An 18,210-nucleotide genomic window follows, 5' to 3' on the forward strand; every position below is an offset into this window, starting at 1 on the left:
TAAGTTATTTTCGGGGAAAAATAAAACAGTCAAACATTAATCTGAATTTCAGTAAAGAATGACAATATACAGGCACATCTATGGCAAGTTAGACAATCTCTTCCAAATACTGGAAAATTCAAGTCACTTCATATAAAGGAGACTATGGAAAGAAACATGAATGAAAATGGGAAATCCAGCTAAATACCACTACTTCTAGTTCATTTCATGAACATGAATTTGTTTCAAAATGTTGTCTCCTGGGAACCTGAGGAACCACAGGCTAAATCATTTGATTGTAACTGAACAGTATTATTTACTTAAGCATTTAATTTTTCTCCTCTAAGTGAAAAAAGCAAGCCATCATCATTGAAAGGTTTTTCTTCTTTTTCCCTATGACTAATTGTCAAAGAGAATGACAAATATAATAAACAAAATGACCAGGTAAAAACAAGTAAAGATTGGAAATAACAGAAAAATTCTGGAAGCATATTCATTATGTTTAATATAACATCAGTCTTCTAAAGATTCAATTTCTCAGCCTGTCCAATGTGTGGGCCAAGGAGAGTCACAACAAGGACAGAGTCATCAAAACATATTGAATTAATTGTAAACTCTAAACAATATTATATGTAAGATAATCATAGTTAGTTAATGGATATTTAATTATGGTATTTTTTTCCTTGGACTAATTCTTCTTCTCTTTTTTCTTTTATGTTCCATTGTATTATAGTCAGCATCATGCTGCTATTCCTGCAAGTACTGAACAAGCATGGGATTTGAATATTACACCCTTATATAAATGAATTGCTCAATTTCCTGTGACCATCTATACGTACTCCATCTTCAAAAAGTGTATCAGTATTCTATCATAAAGGAGATAGTGATCTTTTTTCCAATATGCATGACATTTCTGGACAAGACAATTGTGGCACCAGCACTTATATCCATGAAGAAAAACTCTGCAGTTTTATGGCATTCATCATTTGACAAATGCAACTATTTTCCTTATCAACCAACTCTTACTGAACTTCCTAGCAGTGACTGTGGAATCCTTAAGGGCCCATTAAATTTCTGAAGAAGAAAGCTAAGATGAAGGACATGCCACTCCGAATTCATGTGCTACTTGGCCTCGCTATCACTACACTAGTACAAGCTGTAGATAAAAAAACGGATTGCCCACAATTATGTACATGTGAAATCAGGCCTTGGTTTACACCCAGATCCATTTATATGGAAGCATCTACAGTGGATTGTAATGATTTAGGTCTTTTAAATTTCCCAGCCAGATTGCCTGCTGACACACAGATTCTGCTCCTACAGACTAACAATATTGCAAAAATTGAATACTCCATAGACTTTCCAGTAAACCTCACCGGCCTGGACTTATCTCAAAACAATTTATCTTCAGTCACCAATATTAATGTAAAAAAGATGCCTCAGCTTCTTTCTGTGTATTTAGAGGAAAACAAACTAACTGAGCTGCCTGAAAAATGTCTGTCTGGACTGAGCAACTTACAAGAACTCTATATTAATCACAACTTGCTTTCTACAATTTCACCCGGAGCCTTTATTGGCCTACATAATCTTCTTCGACTTCATCTCAATTCAAATAGATTGCAGATGATCAACAGTAAGTGGTTTGATGCTCTTCCCAATCTGGAGATTCTGATGATTGGGGAAAATCCAATCATCAGAATCAAAGACATGAACTTTAAGCCGCTTATCAATCTCCGCAGCCTGGTTATAGCTGGTATAAACCTCACGGAAATACCAGATAATGCCTTGGTTGGACTTGAAAACTTAGAAAGCATCTCTTTTTATGACAACAGGCTTATTAAAGTGCCCCATGTTGCTCTCCAAAAAGCTATAAACCTCAAATTTTTGGATCTAAATAAAAATCCCATTAATAGAATACGGAGGGGTGATTTCAGCAATATGCTACACTTAAAAGAGTTGGGAATAAATAATATGCCTGAGCTGATTTCCATCGACAGTCTTGCTGTGGATAACCTGCCAGATTTAAGAAAAATAGAAGCTACAAACAACCCACGGTTGTCTTACATTCACCCAAATGCATTTTTCAGACTACCCAAGCTGGAATCACTCATGCTCAACAGCAATGCCCTTAGTGCCCTGTACCATGGTACAATTGAGTCTCTGCCAAATCTCAAGGAGATCAGCATACACAGTAATCCCATCAGGTGTGATTGTGTCATCCGTTGGATTAATATGAACAAAACCAACATTCGATTTATGGAACCAGACTCACTATTTTGCGTGGACCCACCTGAATTCCAAGGCCAAAATGTTCGACAGGTACATTTCAGGGAAATGATGGAAATCTGTCTCCCTCTTATAGCTCCTGAGAGCTTCCCTTCTAATCTGGATTTGGAAGCTGGGAGCTATGTTTCCTTGCATTGTAGAGCTACTGCAGAGCCACAGCCTGAAATCTACTGGGTAACACCTTCTGGCCAAAAACTCTTACCTAATACTCTGAGAGACAAGTTCTACGTCCATTCTGAAGGCACACTAGATATAAGTGACATAACCCCAACAGAAGGGGGTCTATATACTTGTATAGCAACGAACCTGGTTGGTGCAGACTTGAAGTCTGTTATGATCAAAGTGGATGGTTCTTTTCCCCAGGATAACAATGAATCCTTAAATATTAAAATAAAAGATGTTCAGGCCAATTCAGTTCTGGTGTCTTGGAAAGCAAGTTCTAAAATTCTCAAATCCAGTGTTAAGTGGACAGCCTTTGTCAAGACTGAAAATTCCCATGCTGCCCAAAGTGCTCGAATACCATCTGATGTCAAGGTATATAATCTTACTCATCTGAACCCATCAACTGAGTACAAAATTTGTATTGATATCCCCACCATCTATCAAAAAACCAGAAAACAATGTGTAAATGTCACCACAAAAGGTTTGGACCCTAATCGAAAAGAATATGAAAAGAGTAACACCACAACCTTTATGGCCTGCCTTGGAGGCTTTCTGGGGATTATTGGTATGGTATATCTTTTCAGTTGCCTCTCTCAAGAAATGAACTGTGATGGTGGACATGGTTATATGAGGAATTACTTACAGAAACCAACCTTCACGTTCAGTGAGCTTTATCCTCCTCTAATCAACCTCTGGGAAACAGGCAAAGAAAAAAGTACAGCATTGGAAGTGAAAGCAACTGTTATAGGTGTGCCAACAAATATGTCCTAAAAACAACTAACTAAACCTACTTCAAAGAAAAGCTTAAGACTGCAGCTGTGCTTGAAAAATTTTAAAAAAGCAGAGAAATGTTGCTTTCTAGAAAGAAGTTTAAGCTTCCCCAATGCTGCTCCTGACCAAGGGAAATATATACAAGTTCAGCATTTTAATTAACTGGCTTCAAAGGGTACTGTGGCAACCAAATAAAATAATTCCATTTTCTAGAACTTTCATGTAACTTTTATGTCTGGACTACAGTTAAAGTGGACAAAAACATTTCTGTATTTTTTTTAAGTATATAAGAGTAGTTGAACTGAGCAATACCTCCTCCTGTGTTGTATTACACATATTAGCCACGAGTTTTTGCAGTGACTAGGTAACTTGAATTGACACGTGGTGTAATAAAATGGACAAATTCTGTAGAGTAGACACAGTGAGTATGTGGGCCTCTTTTATAAGAAAAAAATACATTTTGGATTAAAATCAATTGCTTTTGTCTTGTTTTTGTTTCTAAATAAAGAATAATTTCTGGGAAATGTCATCTGACCAGGTATCATTTAAATGACAATTTTTAAGAGTGTTTTTCTATAATGAAATTTGGAATGCTAAGGCACTTTTATTGGGTTCTGTAATTACATTTTTATAATGCACAAAAATGAATTTGGAGCACTTTATCAGTATTGAAAGGCAATAAAAACAACACTCTGTTTAACCCTTTATTGACAGAAACAAATCCTCAAGGACATCATGTATTCACTTAAATATTTTCTTAACAAGAAGGTTTTAGAGTTGATTTAATTGGTAAGTACATGTAAATCCAGTATCTGAGGAACTGAAGGCTTTATTTTAATTAGTAGTAGCTCAAATGTAAGCTGCTTGCTTTGCAGAAAACATTGCCAATTTTTGGTAGGATTTATGATTTAGGTCTAATTTTCAAATCTCTGTGATTCTGAACACTTAATGCGGTTCACTGCAGTAATAAGCCAATAATCTAATAATTTTCTGTGTTGCAAATCTAACAACCAAACATGTTTCACATGAACCCAAAAGAGGGAGGTTTATATACTTGTATAGCAACTAACCTAGTTGGTGCTGATTTGAAGTCTGCTCTGATCAGATTGAATTGTTCTTTTCCTCAGGATAACAATGAATTTTAGAATTTTAGAAGACTAGGATTTTCCAAGATTAGGATTTTAAAATTTTACTTTAAACATATTGGATTATTAGTAGAATAAGTTTATCAGGTTCCATTTTATAAAATTATCACTTTTATTTGGTTCACTCCCATATAAAAATGACATAAATTAGATAATCCCAAAATTTAATAAAAATTTGAGAAGAAAGTTTTGGTAATACAAGAAAAAGCTTCTAAGACTAATTTAGAGTAAAAGAGGGGCATCTGGGTGGCACAATCGATTGAGCATCTGATTCTTGGTTTTGGCTCAGCTCATGATCTCAGGGTCATGAGATCAAGCCCCGCATTGGCTCCGAACTCAGTGCAGAGTCTGCTTAAGTTTCTCTTTCCCTCTGCCCCTCCCCACCACACATGCATTCTCCCTCCCTCTTTCTCTCTCTATCCCTCTCTATTTTTCTCTCAAATAAATAAATAAATCTTTAAAATAAATAGAGTAAAAGAAAAAGATTAAGTGTAGTTATCTATGACTATATTTAGGACACCTAAAAAACAATCAATGAAGTGCCAAAAAACATTACTCATTATTTAAAGAATCTAAAATAGGAAATATAAAGATTTCACTTGGAGAAAATAACCAAAATCTTTTAGGGTTTTAAGTCAGATTTCCAAACAAAAACTTACAGTCCTGCAAAATAAATGTACTTGTGTACAAAAAAAAAAAAAACCATGAAACAATAAAAAAAAATCTAAGATAATAAGCCATACTTTCTATAGGCAAATCACTTATCTCTACAAAGCTACAAGGCTTCCATGTTAATTGCTGCTATGCCTGTTCATAATCAAGTGTTTCACTTTTCTTACAATAGCTTGCTGCATGTTTATCAACATGTCACTGGCCTGTAAACATTTCCAGCACTGTAGTCATATCAATTTATTTGTTAATATAGATGTTTGCTTTTATGGTAGCCTTGACAGTTTCTAATTAAATCCTGCTGTTTTTGACAATCTGGAAGGTAACTGTTATGAACTCTTTAAAACAAAAGAACAAACTGTGTTAATTTCAACACATCCAAAATATGAAACTTGCTAATTCAGTGTGTTTCCCAAACACAAATTTTACAACCTGATGAATCACTATCACACAGAGGCTGACATTAGAATTTATCAGTAAGACATGCTCATACATCATGAGACGTTTCAGCACCACGGACAGAGCTTTGTGGAGCCAAGCCATTTATCAAAAATATAGCCGCTGAAATACGACCTATTAGGAGGCAGGTATTGCATATGTCAGCAAAAACTTGCTCAGGTATCTCGTATGTTTCTTTTAAACCTATCTGCTTGAAGAACTATAACAAACATAGCATAGAGCTTAAAATGCATTTCAAGCTACATTTTTCTTAGAGAAATTGTAGCAAATAAGCACTTTGAATAGTCACCTAACAGTGAACACTGAAATGAAGTATTTTTGTTACAGACGAATAAATACAGATGCTCAAAGCAAATCATGATCCTATTTAATTGCTTAAAATTTAATCTAAATTGCCAGTGAGAGCAAAAAGACACTTGCTTCAATAACAAGAATGCATTTCATACTCCCTATGTTACCTTCTAAGCCTCACATAAAATTAAACACCAGTCCAAGTACTCAAAGCATATAACTTACAATTTGGTGATACTATACAGATGCAATGGCAAACTTTACCTACAAAAAATAAAACTCTAAAGTATATACCACTGTGAATGTCAACTGATCTTACCTTGTATGGAGAAAAACATTTTTTCACAAAAATGATTTTAAAAGAATTATATATTTTCTAATTTATACTATATAATAAAATTCAAATTTTCTGAAAATAAGCACGTCTAGTTGAATACAAATAATGTATAAAAACAATGTGAAGCAAAATGTGTCATTGTCAGCAAAGCCAATCAACAATATGCTGCCAGTCATATGCTATTTTGCCTAGGAAAGAAATGAAATTCATTTATGGCACATATATCTATCTTTTGATACTTGTTTCCTTTCTTAAAATTATTTTCTAATTAGATAAAAAGTTTTTAAGCAAAATTACATATTAGAAAGCATAAGTTTAAAATTATAATTCCTTAGTCTATTTAACTATATTTTCTTTGGTTACTTTCAATAAATATTTACCACATGGCTATTACTCACTGGAAAAACAGAAGTGAACAGGACACATTTTCCACCATTAAGGGGTTTATATTCTACTGGATTACATGCTGGTTATGTATCACTGCTTTCACAAGTATCTGTTAACTATGCTATCTAGAGGATTCTTCCCAGCGTCAATCCATACTTTCACAGAAAACAATACTCAAAAAATCAGAGTTTTTTCTTGCTCTAAAAAAGTCTTACTTATTATATATTGATATAAGAACTTAATTCAAATTTATACACACACACACACACACACACACACACACACACACACACACACACACACTAATACCAGCCAAATACTATCCTTAAACTGTAAATCAAGAGGCATGTCTACTTACAATGAAGGAAAATCTTAAAATTTCATAGATTAGTCTTTTATGTGAAAAATCAGAAGTGATATGTAAGTAACAAAGCCAATAATAAAAACAACTAAAAGTTTAAAAATATGGTTTGCTAAAGAAGGGAGAATTCCAATGAAATATCCTCACAGCTATCGTTAAGTATCAGAAAACAAATTCTCATTGTATAGTCACTCTTAAATAACAACTTCAGCTTCATCCCAGTGTTGACAGTCTAGGAGATAGGGAATATGAACAGTGATTAAATTGTGGCTACATTTTCTTTGATCCATCTCAATCTTTCCCTCTCTCCCTCTCTCCCTCTCTCTGCCTCCCTCTCCCCCTTCTTCCCATAACAAATTATAACAAATAAGTAAAAGTTTTTTTTAAAGTGTATACTTGCCAGATATGTTTACTATATTGAACATCCCAAATGGCCATAAACTACAATGATCTTCTCCTTCTACCACCTTCTCAGATGGTAATATTCTCACCCTTAGTTCTACAACCCCATACTTTATATCATTTTACCCTGACTAATGCATTGCAAACTAGGTTGTTTGCTTGGGATCATGGCAATATTGTAGTGAATGAAAGAACCATGCCTAGAATCAAAATGCTATAATCAGCACCATGGAGCTCAGGAAAAAGAAAGAAACTAATTGGGGTTTCAATACAATAGGGGCTGCTTTTGTGTGTTCTTTTGTAAAGTGAGGACCTCTATCTATTATTAAGGGTGACCACTACTTTGATTTATCTTATTCCTCTGAGCAAGTGAAAAATAAAAACACTATTTGTACACAGGAATTAAAATGACAAAATCGGAGTTCATTCTGAAAGTCATAATACATATATCTAATCCTAAGAAAAATAATTAAAAGATCAATGTTTTAAAAAGAATATTCCAGTGAAACATAGATTATTTCCAAAATCTGGCTTAAACATTTTATTAATGACATCACAGAGCTCCTCTTGAATTGACTAGTAAGCATTCAGTATGCTCAGGTAAGAAGATCATATGAAATAGTACACAATTCCTTTTTGTTCCTAGTGAAAATAGACAAGCCCAGAGATTTGAATTTACTATTCTGGTTCACTTTACATGCACATCAGAGGGCTCTTAAAGCTGTGTTTGAAATAAGCCATATAGTTAATACCAACTAAGGGGTTAAATACATCAGAGATATATCAATACAACTTTCTCTTAAGAGAACTGAGGTATTCAAATAAGTAATAAATTCAAATATCATATATGATTACAAAATTATTGTAGAGTGGCCCAAAGTAACAAAGCATAGCACAGAGAGTTACGGTTGACCTTGGCAAGCCTCTCAGGAGAATGAACTATAATGGAATTTGAAGACCTCATGGTACTTTCTGTGCTTATATTTGTCTTTTTTGACTCTAATATATCATCAAAAAACTAATAGTACTATGTGACCAATGTAAGGAAAATCCAGTTTCTCATTAAAACATATGGTTCAGTGTCTGAAGTTATTGATTCAAAATCAATCGCAATATCCATTTATAATGTTTACTAGCCACTGCGACAAATAATAGAGTAAGCTTGGGACATAAATTGACCACTCCTATCCTAGCACTGAGAGAATGAAAGTATTGAAAAAAACAAACAACAACAACAACAAAAAAAACCTCCCTGTCATTTGTGGTACCAGACTCAGGGCTGGTAAAGAGAAACAGTTCTTAAACATGAGAGTTACTAATATTAAAGCAATATGGTCAAACACACCACAGGAGTTCTTCAAAAAGATACTTTATAAAGATGAAACTTATTATTAGAATTCAGATCAAAGTCTGACACCTCTGGTAAACATTCTTTTCATAACAGTGGCAGACACAAGTCACATACTCAATAAAGAACATAAAAACATGTCTCCAAAAGAACTTTAAGCCCTTCTCAGATTCCCTTCCCTGTTTATGAGTCAGTTAATCAATAAACCAACATTCAAGTATATAATTTTCATATTAAATTATTTATTTTATCAGAGCATAAAAGACATTAACAAACAATGCATCAATTTATATAATATGTGATTTTAACTACCCAATTCAAATGATTGAGCTTAAAAATAAAATCCTTCAAATGATGGATATGATACAGAAAAGGTATAATATAGAAGGAAAGACAACATTCATTTCTTTCTACTAATGAAATCTTTATCTATAAAAATATATAAGAATTAACAGATTGCACTGAAAAGAGGAACTATACCAAAACAATTGTGTGAGGGTAAGGGTAGTTAGGGTTTCTGTCCAATGGATTATGTGTGTCTCAGTTCAGGCTCAGTCCTGAAGTGACAATATGATGCTTGCGATATTTTCCTGGCACACAAAATGCATAGCAATTAATAAATACATTGTGAGCATATTATTATATTTGAATAAATATGCATTAATATATACTCGAGTACCAAGATAAAAATTAGGAAGAAGAGAAACATTTACTAAATCCTGAGCATGTGCCCAACTAACAATTTGCTATGGTCTTAAGAAATACACTCCAGATCTAAAGGAGAAGGGGTGTGGGAAATTGAACATTTACCATCTTAGTATGTCAGGCATACTGATGAATGTGCTTACTCCCTCCCTCTCTCTTTCTATGTATATCTATATATAAATATGTATGTGTATATGTATTTATACACACACATTTTTAATTAATTCAATTTTCTTGAAATTGCCAGGAGTATAGTATTCACAATTCCCCATTTAATTGATCCAGTCTCAGAGAAGTTATAGTAATTTTTCTGTCCCAAGAAAACAATAATAATAAAAGAAGAGCAAAGACCAAAAGATACAACATCATGAGAAATAATAACAATCAGGTACTTTTTTAAGCATGCATAACCCACAAAAAATAACTAAGGGGTAATATTTTGGGGGAGGGAACAATTCACCAACAATATGCCAGATTTATTAATTGTGCCTATTATTTTCTATCTCCATCAACATGTTTCTTTATAATATCCTTATCTCAGTTTGCATGAGGAATTGGAGATAAAGCACCAGTATTTGTCAACTTCCAGTTATTACTTGCTAAAGACCGAAACAGTGAGCACTAGTTTATCAACAACAACAAAAACCTGCACATATTCTTTACAAATAAAACTTTTAAATAAGTATATTCACTAAGTACTCACTGGGTACAAAGCACTTCTAGAGACTTTTAAAAGACTTTTCTGTGATTATTTCCATGCATCCATTTCACAGTCCCAATGTATAAAGCTCTTGTTTTTCAATCCCATCACAGAAAAATACAAAATGGTCAATGACCTGTTTAACCTGCTTTCTGACTCCCAGATTATAATATCATACACAGTAACTCTGACCCTAGAAGGAGAATTCTGCTTAAAAAGTAAGAATTGAGGGCGCCTGAGTGGTTCAGTTGGTTGAGTGTCTGCCTGGGATCAGAGTCCTGCATCAGGCTCCTTGCTCAGCGGGGAGTCTGCTTCTCCCTCTCCTGCTCCCCCCGCCCCACCCCACTCATGATCTCTCTCTCTCTCTCTCAAATAAAGAAATACAATCTTAAAAAAAAAAAAAAGGTAAGGATTGAGGGGGAAAGATTTTCCTTTCAATCTTTTGTCATCATCCCATCCTTGCCAGTACTAGAGCACCACCATCACCATCTTAGAGAGTCAGCAGTCAGTGTGCTCTGACAGAGTTCATCTTTGTTGGATCACTTGTCTTGTGTTATAAACCTTGGCTTCTGAGGAGTTCCAATTTTTGAAATGGAATTTGTGATTGGTTTTGAGGGTTTCTAACAAATGAATTTTGTTCTAGGAGAACGAAATTATTTAATAGAGGTTAGATGACACGGATAATGGTTGATAAATGGGGTAACAAAAATATTAAATAAAAACTTAACACCGTCAAACTTATCCATGATTAAAACCTACAGGTGCCCATCTAGGAAGTTCATCATCTATACTTCCCAGCAGAAGAAGCAAGGTGGTTCAGTAAAACAAACAAAAACAAACACTTCCACAGGTTAATGAACTTGTATGAAATTAAACTGGCATGCAAAAATAATTTTATGTGTAAAGAAGTTTCTCAGTATTCAGTGAATACTAAATTTTGCCTGCAAATATTTGAAAGTCACTCTGCTAAACCATGTTCTAATTCCAAATGATATGCCCCCACTTTGGCTGTTTTGTAATGAATCATTGGTTTGGTAGAACTCCTTCTGAGGAATGAGATTTGGAAAATAATAGCAGCAAAATTTCTAAGCAGAAAAGCAAGAAGTGGCCCCATGTTTTCATTCATATGTGAATCTTATCCATGCATTCTTCATTTAGTGAGGATCTACTAAGTGCTAGCCACAATATTAACTACTAGAGAATCTATGACTGTGATAGACAAATCCCTTGACATGATAATATTTATCATCTACAGGCAGGTAACAACAAATGAATCTAGTAATTGTAATACAGGTTAATAAAAATATGGTAGGCATGGGGATAGCTTACACATATTTGGGGATACATGTTATTATAAGGGGGCCCAGAAAGGGTTCTAACAACTCAGACTATCTTTACACAAACTCTCAATTAACGAGCAGAGAAATGCAGAGAGCAGGCTAGGGGCAGTGTGAAAGTGACAATATGCAGAAGAATTTGAATTGCATCAGGGTACTGAAAATTTGAATAGCATCAGGGTACTTCAGAACTGAAAGTTCTATAGAAGGAAATAGCTGGAGCTGGTCCTCAGAATGAAAAATGGAAAGATGGGTAAAAAAATCAAACTTAGGTTGTTGCTAACAAATAGTTTGGTGGACACTGATATCCAAGGGAAAATGACAAGGTCAAATTTAAAACACTAGGACTAATTGATAAGGCTACAAATACTAGTTCTCCATCTTTCAATCCTGTCTCCCTCTGTAGCCATGCCCTAGTCTCCCAGGCTATCACTAGTCCTCCATAGCTGAAAATATGAGAACTGGGAAATGAAAAAGGAGATAGATATAAGCACACTTTATACACTACCCTCTCAGGGTAGTGTATAAATCTGAAACACACAAACACTCAACACCCTCACAAGCATACACTCAGGTGCATACTCTTCATTACAGGATTAGCAGAGTCCATTATTTCCAAGTTATCCTCATTTCAGATATTTTTAAAATACATCTCCCATGAAACCAACAGAGGATCAAAAATGTTACTGCAGCTCTCCACTCTCTCCCCAAAAGGCAGATAAATGAAAGAGACTGTAGGTGTTTTGAGAAGTTTTATACATAAAAACCCAAATATGATATAAAATTAAAGTTTATGTCTTTGAATTTAAGACTGATCTAGTTCCATTTTCATTGCCAATTGTAATTCTCTTTCAGAAATTTCACGAATATGTGACACAGACTTTAATAAGTATGAGTATAAAAATAGACATAGGAAAACCAGGTGGGGGAAACAGTATATCTCATTTATTCGGACTATGTTTTCTGCAAGACCAGACACAGTTCTAATGAGATCTCACAGGTATCACTTTCCTCAGATAATAGAAAAAAATTGTCCTGTCTTATATGTTTCTAAGTGAGACCTTGAACTCCAAATAACTTAAGATAGGAAAGAGTATTTGTAGAAATACTGACTCACACAAATCGGACACTCATTCTAGATTTTCTCTACTTACCACTGTACTCTCTCAAGAAGAAAGGTTTTATCAAGATTGTCTAATATAAGTATATTATAGGTTTTCAGAGTAAAGAAGTACATTGAAGCACAATAATTTAAGGTTCAATTTTGAAGATGTACTTAAAAATTAACACAGGAGATATGCATTAAAAGACAATAAACATAACAGAACAAAATATAGGAGATAAACATTAGCATAAACATTTGTAGATACTCCTGCTATTAAATTTTCTCAAAAGTGTTTTTGAGAGAATTGTGATATATAAACTATTAAATTAGTTATTTTTCAATTCTTCAACATCTTGTTTGAAAATGTTGGAGATTTTCACCTGAAACCATGGGGGCAATTCCAAACAGGAAATAAATTGGGTAAAAGCATATCTACTTTCCCAAGATATTTAAAATGCCAGTGTCTGAGTATGCCCAGAGAGATTTCTACAGGATCCTGCTGCTAGCTGCTAATTTGTAGAGAGGAAGCCAACTCACATGGCAGATGTATCTGTTTCTAGTATCTGTTTCAGATACTAGAGAAGGGCCAGGGAGCTTTTAGATGAAATGACTACTAAATAAGTGTAATGACAGAGTGGTCTTTATTTTATTCATAAAAGTAACTCCCTCAGGACTAGCCTTGGTGGTCAGGTCTACTGTTTTTCAGAGTGAATACTTAAAACACCAGGGGTGGCTCAGTCATTAAGCATCTGCCTTCGGCTCGGGTCATGATCCCAGAGTCCTGGATCAAGCCCGCATTGGGCTCCTGCTCAGCGGGAGGCCTGCTTCTCCCTCTCCCACTCCCCCTGCTTGTGTTCCCTCTCTCGCTGTGTCTCTCTCTGTCAACTAAATAAATAAAAAATCTAAAAAAAAATATGTATGTCATATTCAACCTGTCATGCCATTCTTGAAACCACAATTTAAGTCTGAACTTCACGGAAGCCAGAAGATATAAAATACTAGAAAGTCTGAGATCAGTAGCCCTAGGCTTTGGAACCAAAGTGAACATCTTAAACTTATGAGGATGTTATAAAGTTTTACTGATTACACATCTGTAAAGTACGTCTGAAGGTATAAGACATTTTCATACACGTTATACCTGGCATTTGAATATATTACCCAAAACTACTCTGTGATGTCGGAAAAATTATGCTAACCTACGTTGATGAATTATTGGTCATGAGGAAGGAGGTATCAAATAAAATTATCATCAAATTTTCAAACCCGCTGAATCTTTCCACTGCTCCAAAGTGAGCACTATCAAATATCTATGGATGCCTTTCCCAGTGGCAACAGGTTTATCAATAAAGATAAGCTGTATTGAGAAAAGATAACCCTATGATCTTTAAATAATCTGGCTTCAGAAAGGAGCTTCTATATTAAAGCTCCTAAAGTTCTCCTTGACTTAAAATCCCAAGCTTATCACCAGGATGTCACAATATTCTTTTAAAATATAGTATTTTTAAAACATAATTGCATATTATCTTAACATATTTTATAATACATAATTATATAATATCAAGAAACTACAGAAAAGAGAGCCTCACATTCTCCATGTCTGCCATATACTTGTAAGAGCCTGCCATTTTGCCTTCCACAAAGTCTGTATTAAGTGACCCTACAACCTTCACTCTTAGTCCAGGCTAGAGCTGCCCAGACTTTAAAAGTGGCAAAGACGTCCAATCTCAGAATGAAAGAAGACTTCAGTGCTCACCCCATTACTTCACCAAGCCCCCAGATCCCCCAGCAACACGGTTAACAGATGTTACCATCCTCTACTAGATCAGTCCCTTATAGGTCAGCCTATTAACATTTTTCAAAACTATGAGAGTAAACAGATTGTTCCTCTCATGTTAAACTGAGCATTTCCTTCTTTCTAACCCATACCAGTTTTATTTTAGGAAACAAAAAGAGAATAGAATGCATGTAATGTATGTACCACAGGACAACCCTACAATTCCATTATGCCATCATGCCTTTGCTCCACACTGAAGAAATCCATGTCCTTAACGTAATTCAGGTCACTCGTCTCTGGAAATGATTCAAGTCATTAAAGTCTCAAAATATAGGCCTAGAAAGAGAATGCAACCCTCCAGGTGTGTGCTAAACTCTTAATCTCTTTATTTGGTTGGGGAGCAATGTTAATCAAATTCTTTCACTATTTTCTTTTCTTTTCTTTTAAAGATGTTATTTATTTATTTGACAGAGAGAGACACAGCAAGAGAGGGAACACAAGCAGGGGGAGTGGGAGAGGGAGAAGCAGGCTTCCCGCAGAGCAGGAAGCCCGACATGGAGATTGACCCCAGAACCCTGGGATCATGACCTGAGCCAAAGGCAGACGCTTACTGACTGAGCCACCAGGTGCCCCTCTTTCACTATTTTCAAGTGAAAAGCCAACTCTAGGCAGACGAGGTTCATTATACTCGATGCCAAATCTTGTGGTTAGTGACATAACCAATATGAGAGATAGAGAGCAGGACTTAATAAATGCTAAGTCCTAGAATACATATAAATTCCTTTAACCTCTATGAGGAAGATTCTAACAATAGTATATTTTATATTACAGGTGAGAAATTTTAGGTTTAGAAAGTTTAAGTAACTTACCAAAACTTCACAAGTTATTTTTTATGGGCCGTGATGAAAGGGATTTGGACTTTATATGAAAGTAAATTGATTGGTTGTTAGCTTACTGAAACCTACAATATACCATGGGATTTATCATATGAACTAATATGACCTCTTAGGTAAAGGTCATTCAGCAGGCAGTAGAAATGGGTCTTAGGGCAACTCAATTAGCCTCAGAAGTTATCATTACAGCAGAAAATTAAGAATCTCTACAGTTAGCAATCATATCTCCTTGATTGTATGCTTTCAAAAGTAAAGCCTAACTCAAACTAAGAACAAGAAAAGATAAGCAGAGCAATCTTTGACACCACAATCATTAGAGAAATCCATACAGCTACAAGGCTTTCAGTCACAACCAGAAAGACAACCCCAGCTACTCAAAAAGAAAACGAATAAAAGGTATTCCCATATATCCTGGTTATTTTATAATTTAACTTAATGACAGTAGTCAATCCTCCCCATGAGTTAATAGGATGCCAAGGAGAGAGTATAGATTAGAATAACTAAAGCTTGTTTCCATTTAGCTACTTGACTTCTGAACTTGTTTTAAAGTGTACACCACATTCAAATAAATATGATTGCAACACACACAACTTAAGTTTCATGAAAAAGAATTTTATCCTACTCTGGGCAATATAAACTGAAAGTATCTATTCTATTCTAGTTCTTTTTTTTTTAATGTTGGATGATCTATTAATTGATTTCATTAATACTAGTAAGTCAGAATCTACAATTTGGAAAACACTGAGCACCTACTAGAACAGCCATGGTCAGAAAGAAAGTGCGAGTCAAGAAACGACTATGGAAGTGCCGTTTCGCTCCTCTCTTTTGTCTGCATCAGTTCAAAGCTTAATACTGTTTCTCTTCACTCCAGGAGAATAAGGGATAGTAAAAGAGAAGAAAAGATGACAAGCAAGTGCTGAAATGGTCCTACGTGAAGGAATAAAAGAAGGTGAGCATGTCACGTATACACTGAGGCTTGGGAGAGTTGCATAACGTGCCCAAAAGGAAGGGTTGGGACTAAAACCCTAATCTGTATGACTCCAAAGTTCTTAATTTTTTCAGAGGTTAGAGAATGGACTATAGGAATACAATTAATAGGGCGCCTGGGTGGCTCGGTTGGTTAAGCGACTGCCTTCGGCTCAGGTCATGATCCTGGAGTCCGGGGATCGAGTCCCACATCGGGCTCCCTGCTCAGCAGTGAGTTTGCTTCTCCCTCTGACCCTCTTCCCTCTCATGCTTTCTATCTCTCATTCTCTCTCTCTCAAATAAATAAATAAAAATCTTTTGAAAAAAAGGAATACAATTAATATCTCTAAAATGCATCTATCTAAATAGGGGCGCCTGGGTGGCTCAGTCGTTAAGCGTCTGCCTTCGGCTCTGGTCATGATCCCACGGTCCTGGGATCGAGCCCCACATCAGGCTCCCTGCTCGGAGGGAGGCCTGCTTCTCCCTCTCCCACTCCCCCTGCTTGTGTTCCCTCTCTCACTGTGTCTCTCTCTGTCAAATAAATAAAATCTTTAAAAAATAAATAAATAAATAAACAGATAGATAGATACCATACTAAAAACCTCTCAAAGGAGAGGGAAAAAAATCTTAAAATAATTAAATCAGTAAATTTTCAGATAAACTCCTTATAGATCTCTAAGCAAGAACATCCACTAGTAGATTCCATGGCTTTCAACTAGGAATGTTTTCCTGAGTTTCATTTAAAGAAAGGAGCAGTGAATAAGCTGCCATAAGAAAGTAACTCACAGCCTTCTTCCCTGTCTCTGTGCCTCTATCCCCAAATCTCCCGCTGCTCTCTCTTACAAAGGCACCTGTCATTGGACTAATTCTAGTATGACCTCAAAAAAAAAAACAAAAACAAAAACAAAAACCAACCCTGCAAAGACACTACTTCAAAATAAGGTCACATTCACAGGTACTGGGGTCAGGACTTGACTATGTCTTTTCTGGGGACACAATTCAACCCACTACCAGCAGAAAGAAATGCATAAATCTAGGATGTCAACTATAGTGTTCTAGTCAACTTGGAATTGTGAAGATACGGTGGCTCAGTTCAAGTTCTAGTAGCCGCAGAGTATGGGTGGAACAGTGTCAAACTCCCTCCAACTCAGTTATTTGGTAACATTTACAATGGTATAACAGAAATGCAAACAAACATACAGTAAAATTAATTTTTTCAAGAAGAATTCATTCTACATTCAATTTATACTAATTATCATGCTGGAAGAGCCATTTAGATGCCTTAGGAAAAAAAATTTTTTCTGTTTGAAGTTAAGAATTTCTTAATCAGTGTTTATTTAGTTGCTTTTGATTCATTTCACCATTTCCTAATCATTGCAAAAAAAGATGTTAAGCCAAAATTACAATTTTCCATTATGCAAAACAAAACTTCCACAGAACATTGGCATATTGCTTTATATACTTAGGAAGATCAATTTTTTCTATTTCACACTTTCAGACCACATTGCTTAAAGTAAGAAAAGGCAAATGTAATCAAGCTTGATAAGCCAAGAAGCCAAGCAAATGACAGGAAAAAAATAATTTGATTTGAAGGGTAAAGACATTAAATTACCACCTCAATGCTATGAATGATAAAAAGCACAGAGTCAAAAGCAGTTCAGTTTTCTTAAAACCAAGTCCTATTTCAACAGTTTTACCAAAGAACAGAAATCAGTGTTGAATTTTTTTGTGAGCTTTAATACGAATAAGTTAAGAAATTATATTTAAAATAAAATCTCACTTCGGAATACAGTTGGAATACAGATGGATTCACTACACTTTCGTATAAAGCTACTTTAAAATACAAAAAGTTATCTCATTCATTCTTTTCAGTATTTTTGGTGGATGTGGATAATGTCATATTGCCTAGAATAAGTAATCTCAATGTCTTTGTTCTACTGGAGGAAACAAGATCCCTCCAGCTAAAGGTTTTCCTCTGCTTTTGTCTGTTCAGCAGTAGCACAACTAGGGTGACAGTCTCATAAAGAAAAAAAGTGAAGGCACTCAGTCTGTCCAATGAGTTGGCATCTTTCCAGCACAGGTACTTTTTTGCCTTACATTAACTCCTGGGGCCACAGGACCAAAGTAAGAAGG

The 18,210-nt window shown here is 35.2% G+C and overlaps 2 protein-coding genes across 6 annotated transcripts in view; one reads left to right on the forward strand and one right to left on the reverse strand.

The window, feature by feature from the left end:
• LRRN3 (leucine rich repeat neuronal 3) overlaps positions 1-3,722 on the forward strand; it is a 35,840-nt gene extending 32,118 nt beyond the window's left edge. Inside the window, exon 2 of the mRNA XM_027574867.2 lies at positions 713-3,722. Within this exon, the coding sequence (XP_027430668.1) occupies positions 1,072-3,198 (2,127 nt within the window). The 5' untranslated portion in view covers positions 713-1,071 and the 3' untranslated portion in view covers positions 3,199-3,722. The remainder of the gene's footprint in view (positions 1-712) is intronic.
• IMMP2L (inner mitochondrial membrane peptidase subunit 2) overlaps positions 1-18,210 on the reverse strand; it is an 867,011-nt gene that overhangs the window by 455,357 nt on the left and 393,444 nt on the right. The window lies entirely within an intron of this gene.

This window comes from Zalophus californianus, chromosome 12 (assembly GCF_009762305.2).
Source record: "Zalophus californianus isolate mZalCal1 chromosome 12, mZalCal1.pri.v2, whole genome shotgun sequence".
Classification (NCBI taxonomy): domain Eukaryota; kingdom Metazoa; phylum Chordata; class Mammalia; order Carnivora; family Otariidae; genus Zalophus; species Zalophus californianus.